Source organism: Candoia aspera, chromosome 3 (genome assembly GCF_035149785.1).
Source record: "Candoia aspera isolate rCanAsp1 chromosome 3, rCanAsp1.hap2, whole genome shotgun sequence".
Classification (NCBI taxonomy): domain Eukaryota; kingdom Metazoa; phylum Chordata; class Lepidosauria; order Squamata; family Boidae; genus Candoia; species Candoia aspera.
The window spans coordinates 4,102,914-4,120,867 of NC_086155.1; the positions used below are offsets into that span (position 1 = coordinate 4,102,914).

Below are 17,954 nucleotides of genomic sequence, written 5' to 3' on the forward strand. Positions count from 1 at the left end.
AAAAAAGTGTATGTAGACCATGCCTTGTGATTACATATATTTAAAGAATCAATGAGATGGTTTTTGTAGGGAAAAGACTTCCATGAACAAACATGGAGGTTCAGTGGGGAGAGGCTAAATATCTCTCAGCTTTAGCCTAGGAATCAACACTAAGTGACCTAGTTTGCATTTGGTAAGCCATGTTTTATTAAACCATGGTTTGTTTCATAAACTACATTTGGGAGGGCTCACATGTAATGCAAAGCTATCAAAATAGGGTTACTGTTTGTCCAGAAGCTTTCAAATTCCACAGCTGTCCTGTCTTTTGTTTGGAACAGGGTGCTGCACACTCTGAAGGAGCAAATGTGGATCTCTGGCTGAGAGAGCCTTTTGCTCAATTCAGAAACTGTTTTTGGACCTTTGCAAAAGAAACAGGATCTGAGTAGCCTTCAGGGGAAGAAAGAAAGACATGGCGGAACCAGGGGCATCTGCAAGGTGGGTCCAAAAAGTCAAGATAGGGGGTGAGATGGCACAATTGAAGCCCAGCTAGGAGTCTCAGCCCCTCTTGAATTTTCGACCCAACCCTATAAATGGCTCTGGGCAAAACTTGAAGCAGGATAATGGATGAAAAGAAGGGATGCAGTTGCATCTTGCCAAAAGACAAAGAGAAGACAAAGAGAAGACTCAGGGCAGCTGGTGTCTTGCTGCTATATGGGATCAAAGCAACTGTGTACCAACTGGACCCATCATCTTAGGAAATGTATTTACTGTCTGTCTGCAGAAAGGGCCAGGAACTTGACAGAACAACATCCAAGACTTATCAGATCCACTGATAGTTATCCCTTCCTGCTATCAAGTCGCTGTCAACTCTTCCTACCCCACAGATAGATTTTCTCCATGGTGACCTGTTCCCAACCTGGTCCTTCCAGTCTTCCAACAGTACCCCAACACCACTGTAATTGAGACCATGCACTTTGCTGCTGGTTGTCCTCTTCTTCTCTTTCTTCCCATTCTTCCCAGTATTGTGGACATCTTGTAGCTGGGTCGTCACCTAAAGAGTCCAAAATATGATAGTCTGAACTTAGCCATTAGGGTTTTGAGTGAGAATTCTGGTTGATTTGTTCTAGGGTCATTTGTCTTCCCATATTTTAAGTATTTTTGTTTTCCTGGCTATCTACCATATCCTTAAAACTCTTCTCTGACACCAAAGTTCAAAAGCATCAATCCTGCTTCTTCAAAGTCCTTAAATTATATCCCGTAAATCAGGTGCACAGATGTCACCATGGAAGTAAAGATCTAGGAAGGAAGCTCAGGAGATTGGGGACATAGGAAAGCCCTCCATCCTTCCAGTCTATGGAAGAGAACAAAGGAGAAATGATAGAATCCCAGGTAGTAGTAAAAAAAAGTTTGTTTAGTCCAACATGTTTTGGAAAACATGTTTCTTTTTCAAGGGCATTCCTCCTGGGAGTAAATGCTGTTGTGGAACCAGTTCTGTACTAGACCTTCTTCACAAGCCACGCAAGTCAACTTTCTTTCCCATCTGCACCATGCTATTTTCACAGCTGTGCAGGATTTTGAGTGCCTTTGAGAATATACAGAATGGCCACTGTGCAACATCTGGAACTAAAAAGTCGATCTTTCCATCATGGTACAGCAGCGCTTGATATACGCCCCAACCACAGATGCTGAAGAAGCTGAAGTAGAGCGGTTCTATGAGGATCTGCAGCACCTACTGGACAACACGCCTAAAAGAGATGTTATTTTCATCACAGGAGACTGGAATGCAAAGGTGGGCAGTCAGATGACACCTGGAATTACAGGTAAGCATGGCCTGGGAGAACAAAACGAAGCAGGACATAGGCTGATAGAATTTTGCCAAGACAACTCACTCTGCATAACAAACACTCTCTTCCAACAACCTAAGAGACGGCTTTATACATGGACTTCACCAGATGGACAACACCGAAATCAGATTGACTACATCCTTTGCAGCCAAAGGTGGCGGACATCTATACAGTCGGTAAAAACAAGACCTGGAGCTGAGTGTAGTTCCGATCACGAACTTCTTCTTGCACAATTTAGGATCAGACTAAAGAGATTAGGGACGCGGTGGCGCTGCGGGTTAAACCGCTGAGCTGTCGATCGGAAGGTCGGCGGTTCGAAACCGCGCGGCGGGGTGAGCTCCCGTTGTTAATCCCAGCTCCTGCTCACCTAGCAGTTCGAAAACATGCAAATGTGAGTAGATCAATAGGTACCGCTTCGGCGGGAAGGTAACGGCGTTCCGAGTCGTCATGCTGGCCACATGACCCGGAAGTGTCTATGACAACGCCGGCTCCAAGGCTTAGAAACGGAGATGAGCACCGCCCCCTAGAGTCGGATTCGACTGGACTTTACGTCAAGGGAAACCTTTACCTACCTAAAGAGATTAGGGAAGACCCACAGATCAGCTAGATATGAGCTCACTAATATTCCTAAGGAATATGCAGTGGAGGTGAAGAACAGATTTAAGGGACTGGACTTAGTAGATAGGGTCCCGGAAGAACTCTGGACAGAAGTTCGCAACATTGTCCAGGAGGCGGCAACAAAATACATCCCAAAGAAAGAGAAAACCAAGAAGGCAAAATGGCTGTCTGCTGAGACACTAGAAGTAGCCCAAGAAAGAAGGAAAGCAAAAGGCAACAGGGATAGGGGGAGATACGCCCAATTAAATGCAAAATTCCAGAGGTTAGCCAGAAGAGACAAGGAATTATTTGTAAAAAAGCAATGCGTGGAAGTGGAAGAAGACAATAGAATAGGAAGGACAAGAGACCTCTTCCAGAAAATTAGAAACATTGGAGGTAAAAATTCCAGGCAAAAATGGGTATGATCAAAAACAACAATGGCAAGGACCTAACAGAAGAAGAAGAGATCAAGAAAAGGTGGCAAGAACATACAGAAGACCTGTATAGGAAGGATAACAATATCGGGGATAGCTTTGACGGTGTGGTCAGTGAGCTAGAGCCAGACATCCTGAAGAGTGAGGTTGAGCGGGCCTTAAGAAGCATTGCTAATAACAAGGCAGCAGGAGACGATGGCATCCCAGCTGAACTGTTCAAAATCTTGCGAGATGATGCTGTCAAGGTAATGCATGCTATATGCCAGCAAATTTGGAAAACACAAGAATGGCCATCAGATTGGAAAAAATCAACTTATATCCCCATACCAAAAAAGGGGAACACTAAAGAATGTTCAAACTATCGAACAGTGGCACTCATTTCACATGCCAGTAAGGTAATGCTCAAGATCCTGCAAGGTAGACTTCAGCAGTTCATGGAGCGAGAATTGCCAGATGTACAAGCTGGGTTTAGAAAAGGCAGAGGAACTAGAGACCAAATTGCCAATATCTGCTGGATAATGGAAAAAACCAGGGAGTTTCAGAAAAACATCTATTTCTGTTTTATTGACTATTCTAAAGCCTTTGACTGTGTGGACCATAACAAATTGTGGCAAGTTCTTAGTGGTATGGGGATACCAAGTCATCTTGTCTGCCTCCTGAAGAATCTGTATAATGACCAAGTAGCAACAGTAAGAACAGACCACGGAACAACGGACTGGTTTAAGATTGGGAAAGGAGTACGGCAGGGCTGTATACTCTCACCCTACCTATTCAACTTGTATGCGGAACACATCATGTGACAAGCTGGCCTTGAGGAATCCAAGGCTGGAGTTAAAATCGCTGGAAGAAACATTAACAATCTCAGATATGCAGATGATACCACTTTGATGGCTGAAAGCGAAAAGGAACTGAGGAGCCTTATGATGAAGGTGAAAGAAGAAAGTGCAAAAGCTGGCTTGCAGCTAAACCTCAAAAAAAACAAGATTATGGCAACCAGCTTGATTGATAACTGGCAAATAGAGGGAGAAAACGTAGAGGCAGTGAAAGACTTTGTATTTCTAGGTGCAAAGATTACTGCAGATGCTGACTGCAGTCAGGAAATCATAAGACGCTTAATCCTTGGGAGAAGAGCAATGACAAATCTCGATAAAATAGTTAAGAGCAGAGACATCACACTGACAACAAAGGTCCACATAGTTAAAGCAATGGTGTTCCCCGTAGTAACATATAGCTGCGAGAGCTGGGCCATAAGGAAGGCTGAGAGAAGGAAGATTGATGCTTTGGAACTGTGGTGTTGGAGGAAAATTCTGAGAGTGCCTTGGACTGCAAGAAGATCAGACCAGTCCATACTCCAGGAAATAAAGCCAGACTTTTCACTTGAGGGAATGGTATTAAAGGCAAAACTGAAATACTTTGGCCACATAATGAGAAGACAGGACACCCTGGAGAAGATGCTGATGCTAGGGAGAGTGGAGGGCAAAAGGAAGAGGGGCCGACTAAGGGCAAGGTGGATGGATGCTATTCTAGAGGTGACGGACTCGTCCCTGGGGGAGCTGGGGGTGTTGACGACCGACAGGAAGCTCTGGCGTGGGCTGGTCCATGAAGTCACGAAGAGTCAGAAGCGACTAAACGAAAAACAACAAGTGTTGCTGAATTTGGAGCAGCTTAAACACTTCTTCACGATACTGAGAGAAGCTCCCTAAACTAAAATGGCCCTCAAGCAAACAAGCTAATCCAGCATTCCTGGCCAGCTATAGGAAGGAAACCTAGTCAGGGCTGTAAATTATTTCTTTTCTGGACCAATTTGGTCCAAACCAAAACTTTTTATTGGCACATGGATTTCTTTCCTCTCTTCCCCCCTTAACTTTAGTGGCCATCTTCCTCCTTCATAATCCATGGAAGATGTCAGCCCTTTGAGATAGACCAGACTTGAACCCCAATGTTACGAATACTAAGACTACTTTTATGATAGGGTTACAGTAACAGAATCTTGAAACCCTGAATATGCCTCCCCTCTCCCTGCCTTTATCCTAAAGAGAACTAGGGAGAGTCTAGTCTGAGACGCTTTCTCAAAGTACATTTCTGCCCCAAACTCAGATTTTTCTTATCTGACGGTTGCCTTGAATGCAGCTCTTCCACCTGTTCCTCAAGGTTATTCTCACATCCCATTACAGAAGAGGACAGGATAAAACAAATGCTGCAAGGGATTAACTGGCACCAACAGGAGAGATTTAACATAAGCCGCACCCTGCTGGATCAGACCCCTGGTCCATCTAGTCCAGCAGTTTCTTCTTCCAGTGATCCACCAACTGCCCAAGGAAGCCCACCAGTCTCCCAGCAGATGGCCTTCAAAGGGAGTCCCACTGCCATCCAGGCTAAGAGCCATCGATCCCCAGGACATCCATGAATCTATACTTTCCTGGGTTTCCCCATGAGCCATTCTTAAAAATAGCAGTTATGTTGGCCAATCCTCAACTACAGAAGCTGATTGTAGAGACATTTTACATGTTTTAATTAGAAGGTCCTCAACCGCAGTTGTGAGCTCCTTCGTAACCCTAGGATGGATGCCATCAGACTCTGGCGATTTGTTCACTAAGGCTTAGCAATTCTCTTGTCACCACTACGTGGCTCAGTTCCTCTGATTCCCTTCCTGAGAACAGGAGCTCAGGCACAGGGATCGGCCCCAATTTTTCTCCCATGAAGCAAAGAATTGGTTCGGCTTTTCTGCAACTTCCTTCTCTGTGGTTTCTCGAATCGTGGCCTGAGTTTTGCAATCATAGCCTGCTTAAATGGGAAGGTTCAAACAGAGCCCTGTGGAGGTTGGAGATGAAAATCCTGAAGGAAAGATCTCCAAGATCTCAAAGGCTTCTGTGGTGGAGCAAGATGTGGGGGTGTTACTGAGTCCTATTAAACCACACGGTGAAAAGTCAGAGAGAACATTGGCTCATAATGTCTGTGACCTTTCTGATCTGTACATTAATGCATAGAGGATGGGAATTAAAGATGAACATGAAGGTCCAATATAGGAAGAAGCGCAATTTCATAGGTTCAAAGACCTGATGGAATTGCTGCTATAATTGGAATATTTAGCAACCATAGGATACTGTTCCTTCAAACGATGAAGACAAGTAGAGTTACTCAGAAAGCCAGGAAAATGAAATTGGCAATTCTGTAGAGGGCATCTGAATTAAAATAAGTGGAGGAAGAATGCAGACCACAAAGTTGTTGAGATCTATAACTGCACGCTCACAGTTTCCAAAAGCAAAGTGCACATTTTCCAAAGAGGCATGAAGATAGAAGATTTTAATTACCTTGACATCTGTTGGGTAGCATGTTCTGCTAAGCATGGTCCTTCCAAGACATTCCTAACTTGTGTGGCTGACAAGTTCTCCTTTGGAGAGTGGAAGAAGGCACAAAAGGTTCTGTAATCTTTGACTGGACACTATTCAACAGGGAAGACTTACTTGAGGAAGTAGAAATAGGAATTGGGGACATGTGCTGCCAAGAAATATCAATGGTACAGGTTACCCTGGAAAGTTGAAGAATTTCCAGAGAAGGCAATGGCAAACCACTTTCATACTGTTGCCAAGAAAACTGCTTGGATGCATCCAGGATTGAAGCTTGATTTGAGGAAAAATTTAGCCTTCTTAGTTGACTGTGGGAATGCTGCAGATGTAATATATCTTGACGTTCTGATTAGCAAGCAAATTAAGTGTGAGCTGGATGGCATGACAATTAAGTGACGATATGGCTTGCTTGAAAAAGATACTTAGGGTTCATCACCTGTTTCTCATGGAACTGTCCTAACAGCCAGGAACCACGCTGAGACAAGGAATAGGTCTCTAGTGCTTTATTACTGCTACGTTAGACAGAAAATCCTAACAAACTGAAGGAGCGTGGGAAAACCCAGACAGATAAACCCCGAAAGTGAAGGCGGGTCTGACCTGTGTCTCTTTGAATGGCTGCTCAACTCCTCAGTACTACGCATGCGTTTTCCCCCCTGGATAGGGGCCCCCTCCTGCTCACCATCAGTACTCATGACAGGAACTGAAGTATCAAGTAGGGTGCTCCAAAGGCTTGATTGTGGCTTCCCTATGTTTCAGTATTTGTAATCATGACATGAAGAGGTAGAAGGAGTGCTTATCAGGTTTGTACGTACAAAATTGGGTGGGATAGCTAATAGCCTAAATTATATTCTAGAGATTATATTCTAAATGATGTTAGCTAATAGCCTAAATGATATTCTAGAGATTATATTCTAAATGTTGATTGTTTAGAGAAGTGGGCTGAAAATAACAGAATGAGTTTTACCATAAACTAAAAGGTCTCAGAACAGTAACTGATTACAAATCCATTATGAATCAGCTGGATGACATGGGTGCAAAAAAAGACAAATTGCATTTCAAGCTGCACCATGTTACAGGAATCTCTCTTCTCTTTCATTCTGCATTGGCATCCAGTTTGGGGCACCACATTTTAAGGACTCAGAAAAATTGGAACAGGTTCAGTGAAGAACAGCAAGGATGATCAAGGGGTAGAAACGAACTCCTGTGAAGAAGGATGGAAGGAACTGGGTGGATTAAGCCCTGAGAAGATTGAAGGGGGATCTGGTAACCCTCTTCCAATACCTGAAAGGACAGAAGGAGGTCTGAAGCTGTTGCCTCTTGTTCCAGAAAGCAGGACGTGGAATAATAAAGTTACAGGAAGACAGATTTTTTTTTTAAAAAAAAGCCTTTCTAACAGTAAGCAGAGTTTGGTAGTGAAGCAGTGACCCAGAAAGCAGGAGGGCTTCTCTTTACTGGGTATGTTCAACCAAAGGCTGGGCAGCCATATCTCAGGGGTGCTTTTGTTTGGATTCCTGAACGAAGCCGAAGGCTGGACTAGATGCCCTCACGGGTCCCTTCCAACTTCACAAGTCTGTACCTGCAACCCTTGTAATCCAAACAGAGCTAGTCCAAGAGCAACTGAGAATTAAGGAGGCCAACAACACTCCTCCCCACCCCCGTGGGGACCATTGGCCATACCAATGAGTAACTAAATACATACTGTACCCCACTTCTGCCCACCTTGGACCCTGACCCCCCCCCAGATCTCCCTCCAGTGGAATTTGAGCCGTGGGCTCTTCGAGGGCACCGCTCCATCATTTTCCTTAGCGAGGGCTGGAACGGGGAGGTTTCCCCGCTTTGCAATCCAGCCTGCAAACCAGGAGGTCGCCCCTCCGGGGCCTCGCCAGGCCTGCCCCTGCTTAGCTCTCCAAGGCCAACCCGGGAGGGGGCTGCTTCCAGTTCCCCCTCCCCCGCGTTTCTTCAAGGGGCTCTTGCTCTCCCCCCCCCCGTTACTTTGCTAAGGAGCGCCGGTCTCCCGCTCGCCCCCCTCCGTTCCCCTCCCCCGAAGCCGGGGGTCGCCCCGGCCCCCTCCCCACCGCCCCGGCGCGCGCCCGCGGGCTCCAGAACACGCCTCCCCCCCCCGCGGCACAATGGGTTGCCAGGGCGACCGGCCCGGCCCGGCCCGGCCCTGCCCCTGGCCCGGCTGGCAGAGGGGGCGGCGGGCGAGCGGCTGCCCCGGGACCACCATGCTAAGCCACAGGTGAGCCCCGCGGAGGGTCCGGCCGGCGCTGCGGGCCGCCCGGGAGCAGGCGCGGCTGGGGGGACGGGGGGCCCGTGCGCCGCACCCCCGGGGAGTCGCGCCGGATGCGCGGGGGACGCGAGGACCGCGTTCCCACGACACGCGGAATGCGGGTCCTTCGTCGGGCTGGGGGTCTGGTGGGAACGCGGGACGTTTGGAGGTTGCTGGCTCCCCCGGCTCCCTGGCCCCGTCTGTCCCGGGAACGCGGGCAGGAGCCAGGTTCGCACGTGACGCGGAGCCGCGGTTTCGTCCCCTCGACCGCGCAACTTCATCGGCCTGCTGAGCCACAGACCCCAATGGCCGAGTCCCCACAGCGCGCTGAACCCCAGCTCCCCGACTCTGTTGTAACCTGGTTTAGCAGTTCACAGCCCTTGCGGTGGGTTTCCTCTCCCCGTTGTTAGGCAGTGTCTTCAATTCCCACAATCTGCCCGTCCGTCTGTCTGGGCACCGCACCCGCACCCTCCCCAGCCCCAGCACTGAGCAAACCACTTTCCCCGCTGGGGTGCATTATGCTCGCCGTGAACGGAGTCCTTGTGGTTTGTTAACTGTCATTTATGGCTTAGTCTGTTATGTGCCTTAGGAAACCAGCTTCCTAATCACAGTTCGTGGAGCAGGCCGTGGTTAGCTGCCCTCCCACCTCAGCTCAGGCAGAAACCCCATTTGCACGAGGCGTTCAGCCCCAGATGACCATCTCTGACGCCTTTTGCAGCGTGCAGACCTGGCGCTGCAGCTTTTCGTCGGAATTTCACACCCTCCATGTTTTGCTTTCCCATCCCTGCAGCAACCCACTTCCTTGAGTCTTTCTCCTGTCCCTCCAGCCATGTCACGTGTAACTTTCACCACTGTGGCTTGCCAACTGTGATTTACGGCATAGAATGCCTTGTGAACCAGCCAGTTGTGGCTTATTCTGCACACCATGGCTTAGTGCTTTGCGGGATCCCGATCTCACATGAACTGTTTTCTGCAAGGAATTAGGCGTGATAAAATCTGTACTTGGTTAGGTTATTTGGGGTGAATTCCACACCCACAGTTGTTCCCCAGGATACACTCCAGTCAGAGATGTGTGATGTCTTCTCTCTTGTGAATGCAAGCTTGGTGCCTTGGCAGAAAGACGTTTTTAGGGGCGAGAAGGACTGTGTGAAATGGTGTCTGAACCTGTAGCGTAATTAAATGCAAAGAGTCATCAGCTTCATCTCCCCATAGGCCAGACCTCCAAACTGCAATGGATTTACTCTGAAAAGATTGCAGGACCCTTAGAAATCCCCCTGGGTTCACATGCTTGTGTATGAACACGTGCCCAGCGATTTTGAAATGCTTAAATCTTACAACTGATTTGCTTTACCACTTTAAGGATTCCTGAAATTATATGTGTAGATTTCTTGGTTCCAAACTTGAAGCATTAGATAAACGTTAAGGATCAATCCAGAACCCCCCTAAACCCAGTGAGGTCTGACAACTTAATAAACAAGCATATTGCGATGCTGTAATATTAGAGTCCAACCAGTATTAAATTCTACGTTACTTAGCGTATTTTTATTTGGGCTGATTGTTTAGCTAGGTTTTTAATAATTTTGTATTTCTGTTTGCCACAGGGGAGCAGAATTTTGGAACTAAACCTGTTAAGAAATCTGTTTGCATAAGGCTATTTAAATCATGGACTCTGTTTGATCCTTTTTGACATAGGTTGCAAACACATAGCAAGTTTAACCTACGGCACATTTTCTGGGATCACACAATACACTGACCCATAAACTAATCAAACAGGCTCGATTTGCACAAAATGCTAAGCCACCCACCCACGCACACAAACACACACACAGAAAAGGTAAGAGTTAACACTAACCAAAAAGCAGTTGGATTTTTTTGGTGTTTTGCTTTTTACAAAATGAATGCAATAAAAACATAAACAGTGTGCAAAGTTATTAAAAAAACTAGAAAGAAACAAAAACAGAGCATTTATTCATGGTGTGTGTACACACAATCTTTTTCATGTGTGTATTCAGACACAATCTTTTTCATAAATTTATATGAAATTTTATGAACATGATAGATGGTGAGGCATGTGCAAAAAATAAAAAGCCACATATTGACATATACGGTAGTTCAACATTAATACATTATAGCGTATAACTATATATTACATAATGATATATTAAAATATATTATCATACACAATACATGTCAGTTCAGTAACAGTAATAATTATGTCAGTTTGAGCTGGAATTTTTTAAAGAACGTTTTTCCTTAGGGGTTGTGGTGCGAGGGATGACAAAAAATTGAAAACAAATTGTAATTGAGGGGGGCCAAGATAAAGTCTTTACCCCTTCACAGGACGGACTGGCCATGTCAGCTGGGAACTCTGGCAATTAAAATCCCAGCGCTTCTAAAAGGCCGGACAGTCTTCACAGATTTCAGCCAGCCACAAGCAAAATGGTTTTGGGCTGACGCCATCTCTGATCTGCAAGCTGTCGCCTTGAATGTAAATCAGAAATACCTTACTGGCCCTTCACTATAATGAAGTGACTTAGACCAGATCAGATATTGCCAATTTCCCTTCCTTGTTGCAAGTAGCCCAAGGACCATTGCAGTGGCTGGCCGGCTGGCCCTTCCTTGTTTCGTTTATATTTTATTAAAAAATCCCAAACTGACAAACAGACACTGTAGCCGATTAGCGTCAGAGCCACCACACATGGGACAGTAGAGAGCTGTTTTTGTTTCAGAAAATCTCATTTGGCCCTGGAGGTGATGAAGGAGATGTTGCTCTGAAGCTTTCTGCTAGGATTAATGGCTATTGAACCCTCAGCAAACATTAACACAGGTAGTCCTCAACTTATGACCATTCGTTTAATGACTGTTCGAAGTTATGACAGCATTGAAAAAAGCAACTTGCGACCGGTCATTGCACATACAACCATTGCAGCGTCCTCACAATCACGTGATCAAACTTCAAGCACTTGGAAACTGGCATGTATTTATGACAGTTGCAGCGTCCTGGGGTCACACAATCACTATTTGCAACCTTTCCAGGGGGCTTCCAACAAGCAAAGTCAATGGTGGAAGCTGGATTCGTTTAACGACTGTGGCAAAAAAAGGTCATAAAACCAGGCCCACTCACTTAACAGCTGCATCACTTAGTCACAGAAATGCCAGGCCCAATTGTGGTCATAAGTTGAGGACTACCTATATGAGTTTTCAGATAGTTCAGGCCTCCCTCAAGTTGACCTGGATTCTGGTGTCCTCATGGACACATTCTTGCAGTTTTCTTGGCAATAATACAGATCTGAGATGCTTTTCCAGACAAGTCGGTAACTTGAGGATTACCTGGTGGTGTTCAGTCCAATATATAACCAAACAGGCTTAGTATGTTTTGAGACAGCCAGGGTGAGCTAGGTGATGCCACCTTCCTTTGACCATGATTTGGGGAAGCTAACTAAAACATAGTGCTACAGAGTATGATTAACAAACCCTGTTTTAACCTACAATCTCAGCCATGGTCTGAATTCAGAGGGCACATTAAAGAAACCATAGTATGGTTTATCATGCTGTGTGAATGTGGCACTCCTGGTCTGACAATAAACTCCACTGACTGCCCAACCTTCATATTCCCAAATGTGGTGGTGGGGGGAGGAAGTTTTCCTTTTACAATTGTTAGGGCTGTCCCATTCTTGAAACTGATCTTACACAAGGCTGGCCGGGGAATTCTGGGAGTTGAAGTCCACACATCCTCAAGCGGCCAAGGTTGGGAAACGCTGCTCTGCAGCTTTAAAGCATTCAAGACGCCTGTGTGTTTGCCATAATCATCTACTTGAAGACAAGCACTCAGCGTGGGAAAGCTAAACGGATTATCCGTTAGAAAGCAAGTTCATATGAAAATTGGATATTAGAAATAAAAATAGCCTAAATTAGCTTAAGCATGTCTCCCCACAGAGCAGAAGCCACAAAAATGTAATGCTGATGCATCTTGTTCTTGGGCTACCTACAGAAGTCATTGAAAGCTTGAGGAGTAATGTTGTGTCTTCTCACCTCTGTCAGAAAGAACGTATAACTTAATGCTGGCCGGTATCAATGACTGTAACTTGCAAATAATTTTGCAAACCATTTCTAATGTTGCAAAGCTGTTTAGAGATTGGGGACAAGGCCTCTGAAAGGCTTTGCTCTCTGCTTTTCACGAAACAGCCCTAGAGTCATAGAATGATGGAGTTGGAAGAGACCCCAAGAATTATCTACTGTAGTCCAGGAGAGCTGGTTGTCCAGCCTTTTCTTCAAAACCTCCGTAGATGGAGAACCTACCACCTCTGTAGGTAGACTGTCCCACTGTTGGACAGATCAGGATGGCTTTCTTTATACTGAGATGAAATCTGGACAGCTACAACTTACACACCTTACTTCTGGTCCTAGTTTCTGTGGTCATGGAAAATAGTTCTTGACCGTCTTCCCTGAAGCTTCCATTCACGTGCCTAAATGCTGATATCGTGTCTCCCCTAGGTCTTTTCTCCAGGCTGAACATCTGAAGTTCCTTCAGCCTGTCCTCTCAGGCTGGGCAGCAAAGATGTTATAGGGACTTGAGGACTTGAGGACATCTTTGCTGCCCTCCTCTGAACCTGTTCTAATATGTCAAGATCCTTCTGGAAATGTGGTACCTAGAATCACAGGCAGGATTTGAGTCGCACCAAGGCAGAGCAGAGGGGAATAAGCATAGCCTTGTGCAGCCAGAAGGTTGTTCTTCTGTTTCATTGGCTATCGTGTTCTTCAGGGTGTGACAAGGAGACTGAGCAGAGATCTAAGAAAGGCAGATGTTTGGGCTGAAGGCCCAAAGCAGAAGCCTCGAAATGTAGGAAGCCAAATGGAAGAGGGAATGGTCAAGAAGAAGGATGGAGGTGGTCATTGGATGGAGTTTGATGGAGGGCTGGAAGCAAGAGGAGGGTTGTTGCTAATGTACCAGAGTAACATAAACACTGAAGTTTTGAAGGGTTTAGACCAGTGGTTCTCAACCTTAACAACTTTAAGATAGCTGGCTGAGGAATTCTAGGAGCTGAAGTCCACACATCTTCAAGTTGCCATGGTTGAGAAACTCTAGGTTAGACTAGTCACTATAGGCTTCCATAAGAAAGAATCAGAAGTATCATGGCTGTATCCACACAACCTGATAAATCAGATCTCTTAAAGACCTTGCAGCTGCATTGTATCCCTTGCCAGACTTGGCTAGTGTTAACCTTGTTTAACTTTGTTGTGACTCAGTGTGTGTGAACACAGCCTGTAGGGCTGGTTTAGGGGTCCGGGTGTTCTGTGAACCCAGAAACCGAGTTAATTCAGCAACCTGAAGGTCAAGCACGTGTCGTATGAAACCTGGCCCTGACCTGTTCTTCCCTTTGCTTTGCGATTGCTTTTCCCAGCCCAGGCATGATGAACATTGGAACGATGGACGTCTATTTGAACAAGTTAGGGGCCAACCTCCAGACCGTGGTGTACCACGACGAAGAGCAGGGGAACGAAGCTTGGAGCACCTACTTGGAGAGGAAGAACGTCGTGCTGGAATTCCTGCACACCGACCTGAGCCTGCACCTGCTCCGACGCCATCACAAGAGGATCGGGCTTTTGAAGAAGTGCTCGTTCTACCTTGAAATCCTGCCCAAGCACTTGGCCCTGGGGGATCAGAACCACCTGATGCTTCCCACCACCATGTTCCAACTGATTGACCCCTGGAGGTTCCAGAGGATGAAGAGAGTGGGCACCGTCCAAACCAAAATCCAGCTGCTGCTCCTGTCTGACCTGCTAGAAGGATTAGAGAGAGGTCGGGAGGAGCTGGTCCACCTTTTGGAGACCTACGACATGATGACCTTCCTCTCCCGGTGGGACATGGTCAAGCAGAGGCTGTCCAAACTTTCTGAACAGATGGATTCTTTCCTTTCTATGCTGGTGCCCGGAAGGTTGTACGTCAAGCACCGGCTGGTATCAGATGTTGGGATCACCAAAATCCCGCACATTAGACTTGTCCTTAGCACCAAAATGCCAGTGATGTTCGATCGAAGGGAGTCAGTGGCCCACGAGGACTGGGTGAGCCTCAAGTGGTTGGTCACGAGCCAGCAGTCCCTTCTCGAACAATATGAACTCCAGTTTAAGCTGCTGGAGCCCAGAACTCCCCAAGAGCGAGTCCACTGTGGAATCATGCCAGTCACCTCCAACACGTGTGAAATCCACAACCTGTTGTCCGACCGTTTGTACAGGTTCACCATCAAAAGAGCGGAAACGTACACCCTCGTCTACGAACAATGGCATGATTCCATACTGCTTAAGACTAAGCCATACCTTGACGAAGAAATGGGGGGTATCACCTCACCACCCTGACTTCCCCACCTTAGTGATTCACAAGGAGTGTAAAATAAGCCAAATTAAAAAAAAAACCCTTATTTTTAAAAGCTTGGCATCAAAGCACGAGCTCTTTCTTTGGGGGAACGTGGGTAAATCTTAATCTCACCCCGCCCTCCAAGGGCTGTCAGCCAACCCAGCAGAAGCCGAAAACCCACTTCGGTCCATCTTCAGGACAAGTTTTCGGTCTCAGAATGAGTGATGGGGAGACGCGTTCAGCATAAAAGCCGACTTGAGATTCAAAATGGATTTTTTAAAAAAATAATGATTTAAACTAGGTGAGGAGAGGAGAGAGCTTATGTACTGATTTATGTACGTGTAAATCTGAATGTGAACAGGAGATGATAAGTTTGCTGGTTCACACAATTAGGGCTGTGCTCCCTTGTCAAGCTAAATTATAGGATTGCCTTAACGGCAAACACACCTACATGAATCTGCTCATCCTGGCTCATTTGGCACAACCCTGGCATAATTGGCCATTTGGGTCATACAGATGGTGGTTGATGGTTTAACATTCCAGAGTTAAGACCCAAATTTATGGCTTTGTTTTGGGTTGTGTGGCTTCTCTGGGGCTGCTCGCAAAGTCTGGCTTACAGGCAGAGGTTGTTTGTAAGCCAGAGGTTGCAAAGTGCTAAGCAAGCCGTACCGTGCAGCTTGGCACAAATAGGAGGAGATGACCTGGGAACGTCCAGACTTTGTTGAACTCCAGCAACCTCAGCCTTGAAGGCCATAGGGAAGGGAACTGGGAATTGCAATTCTGTCGGCCTTGCGAGGTAGTCCAGACAAGAAGCACAACCGGATGGACTAACTGTACTTTATTGTAAGGTTACATTCGCAGAATCTTGCAAGTCTGAACGTGCCTCTCTCCCCCTCACCTTTACAGTCCAAGAAACTGGGGAGGGCCCCTTCTGAGATGCTTGCCTGCTCCCAATTTATCTGCAGGCTCAGCTGCCTCTTATCTGACCATTGCCTAGTCTGTGGCTGTTCCTCCTGTCTCCCAAGGCCATTCCCACAGACCATTACAGGTTCGGTGGCCTTTGGAGGGACCCATCTCTGTAGTTGCAAGCTGAATGGGTGGCAGAGTGTCTCCTGCAAGGGTCACCCAATGATTTATCCAAGGCAGTGAAACACAATTGCTGGATCCACTTGCCAAACCAAACCATATAATGGGTGTAAGTGATAGTGTCAGCGCTTCAAGGTAAGCCAGGTCAGAAAGCAGACACTGCAAGGATTCCAGGAATCCTACTTTATCGTAGTAAGGTATAACAACAGAAACTTGAGAGCCTGTCAGTTTCTCTCTGCCCCCTCTTATGCCCAACAGAATCCAGGAGGAATTTCTTTCTCATGCTTTCCAGTTCCCTGGACTCCATGACGGCTCCACCATTCCTTCCCTAAAGTCATCTCTACTTTCCTTGACAGATGGCCTGGTTCGTACAGCATTCTGGATCCCAAACCCTCCACCCCATATTAGCCTTGCCTAGGGGTAGTTGTGCTAAGGTGACAGTTCAGCTCTGCCTTCTCCAAGCCCCTGAAAAGCTTCCTACCTTCTCAGGAGTAGGGGCCTGAACTCAGAGGCACCCAGCGCTGTTCTGGCACCTTCAGCTAGAGCGGTGATTCTCAACCTTGGCCACTTGAAGCTGTGGGGTCTTCAACTCCCAGCATGTTCTTGGGAGCTGGCTGGGGAATTCTGGGAGATGAAGTCCCCACAGCTTCAAGTGGCCAAGGTTGAGAAACACTGCTTCCAACCATGAAGGCCTAGAAGAAATACAATCAACAGCTGGGGTAACTAATTCTACAGGCTATTTCGAACGATTTCTGTAGATCCTTTGGTAGAGAACTTGAGAAAAACCAATGTTGCCTCTCTCCTATCAGATTAATGTACTGTATGAAAATCCCCCCTCCCCAAATTGCTATACATTGCAGTTGCTTTCTCTAAGCTTCAGGAGATTAATACTGAGGTGCAAATCAGGTTTTCTGCAGCCCCCCAAATCTGGAGACCTCAGCACTAAGGTACATACCTCAAACCTGGGCTACCTCTTTTCCAAGAAATTCATTAACATGGACCACCAGGAGATTGTATGTATGTATGTGCTGAATAATTTTAGAAGGCTGCCCAACTCCCAAATGACTGGGTGTTAAAAAGGAAGGGGAAAAACCCAATGAAAAGAGCAAAGGATTTGTACATCCAGATAAAACTCAAGAAGTGACCCCAAAAAAACAGTAATCAGGCCCGGGAGCAAAACCAAGAATGCCTGGCTTCATCCTTTTGGGGAATCATCAGGTGTACGTAGCCAAATGTTATTCCTTGGGGTTCAAACTGTCTACCGTGCATCAAATCAAGTGTTGCCCTTGAGGGGATTATGCACAGTGCATTAACGTTGGTCGCTATCTACCTCCCAGCCCTCCCTGGTGCGTTGCTGAAGTCTGCTTGCTTTCAGCGTGTTCAGGGCATAGGCAACCCAAAATATCTCACAGTCCTGAACAGGATATTCTTCATGAAATAGCTAGCTGGGTAGGGTGTGGTAGAGTTGTATACAGTTATGCCTGATGTGCAGAAAGGAAGTGGGGGAGCTCATCTCCTCACAAATCACTGAAGCCCAGTGGGATCCTCTGAGGACACTTAAAGCACTTCAGCTGAAAGAATTATCCACTGTGCGATTATGGAGCCTGTTCTACCCATTTGGACAGCTTTAATAAGACCTGAAATAAATTCATGGAGAAGGCTACTGAGAGCCACTAACCACTCTGTGCTATCAGCAGAGACATCGTTTGTCTCTGAATGCAAGCACATAGAGCATGCTGGCTGGGGAATTCTGGGAGTTGAAGTCCACACATTTTCAAGCTGCCAAGGTTGAGAAACACTGGCCTAGATCAATAAATAAGATTTCTGGTGGCGTCTGTTTCTTGTCCTGGCCTGTCTTGAAAGACTGACATCCATCTTCTCCAAGGTCATCTGTGCTCCTCTGCCCCAGGTTAAAACATAACCCTTATCTGGGGCATCCAAGGGGGGAATCTACAAAGTCAAGATGGTGGCCACAACCTCATGATTAAAGCCTCATGCTTTTGGTGGGTCATGTAGCTCGGGCCACATTCCCAGGAACAAGGACTC

At 46.5% G+C, this 17,954-nt stretch overlaps 1 protein-coding gene across 1 annotated transcript; it reads left to right on the forward strand.

The window, feature by feature from the left end:
• The first annotated feature begins 8,426 nt into the window (after window positions 1–8,426).
• FNDC11 (fibronectin type III domain containing 11) lies at window positions 8,427–14,824 on the forward strand. The gene is made up of 2 exons (XM_063297078.1): window positions 8,427–8,440; window positions 13,873–14,824. Exons 1-2 carry the CDS (start codon window positions 8,427–8,429, stop codon window positions 14,822–14,824), a joined length of 966 nt encoding a protein of 321 aa, XP_063153148.1.
• The last annotated feature ends 3,130 nt before the right edge of the window (window positions 14,825–17,954 follow it).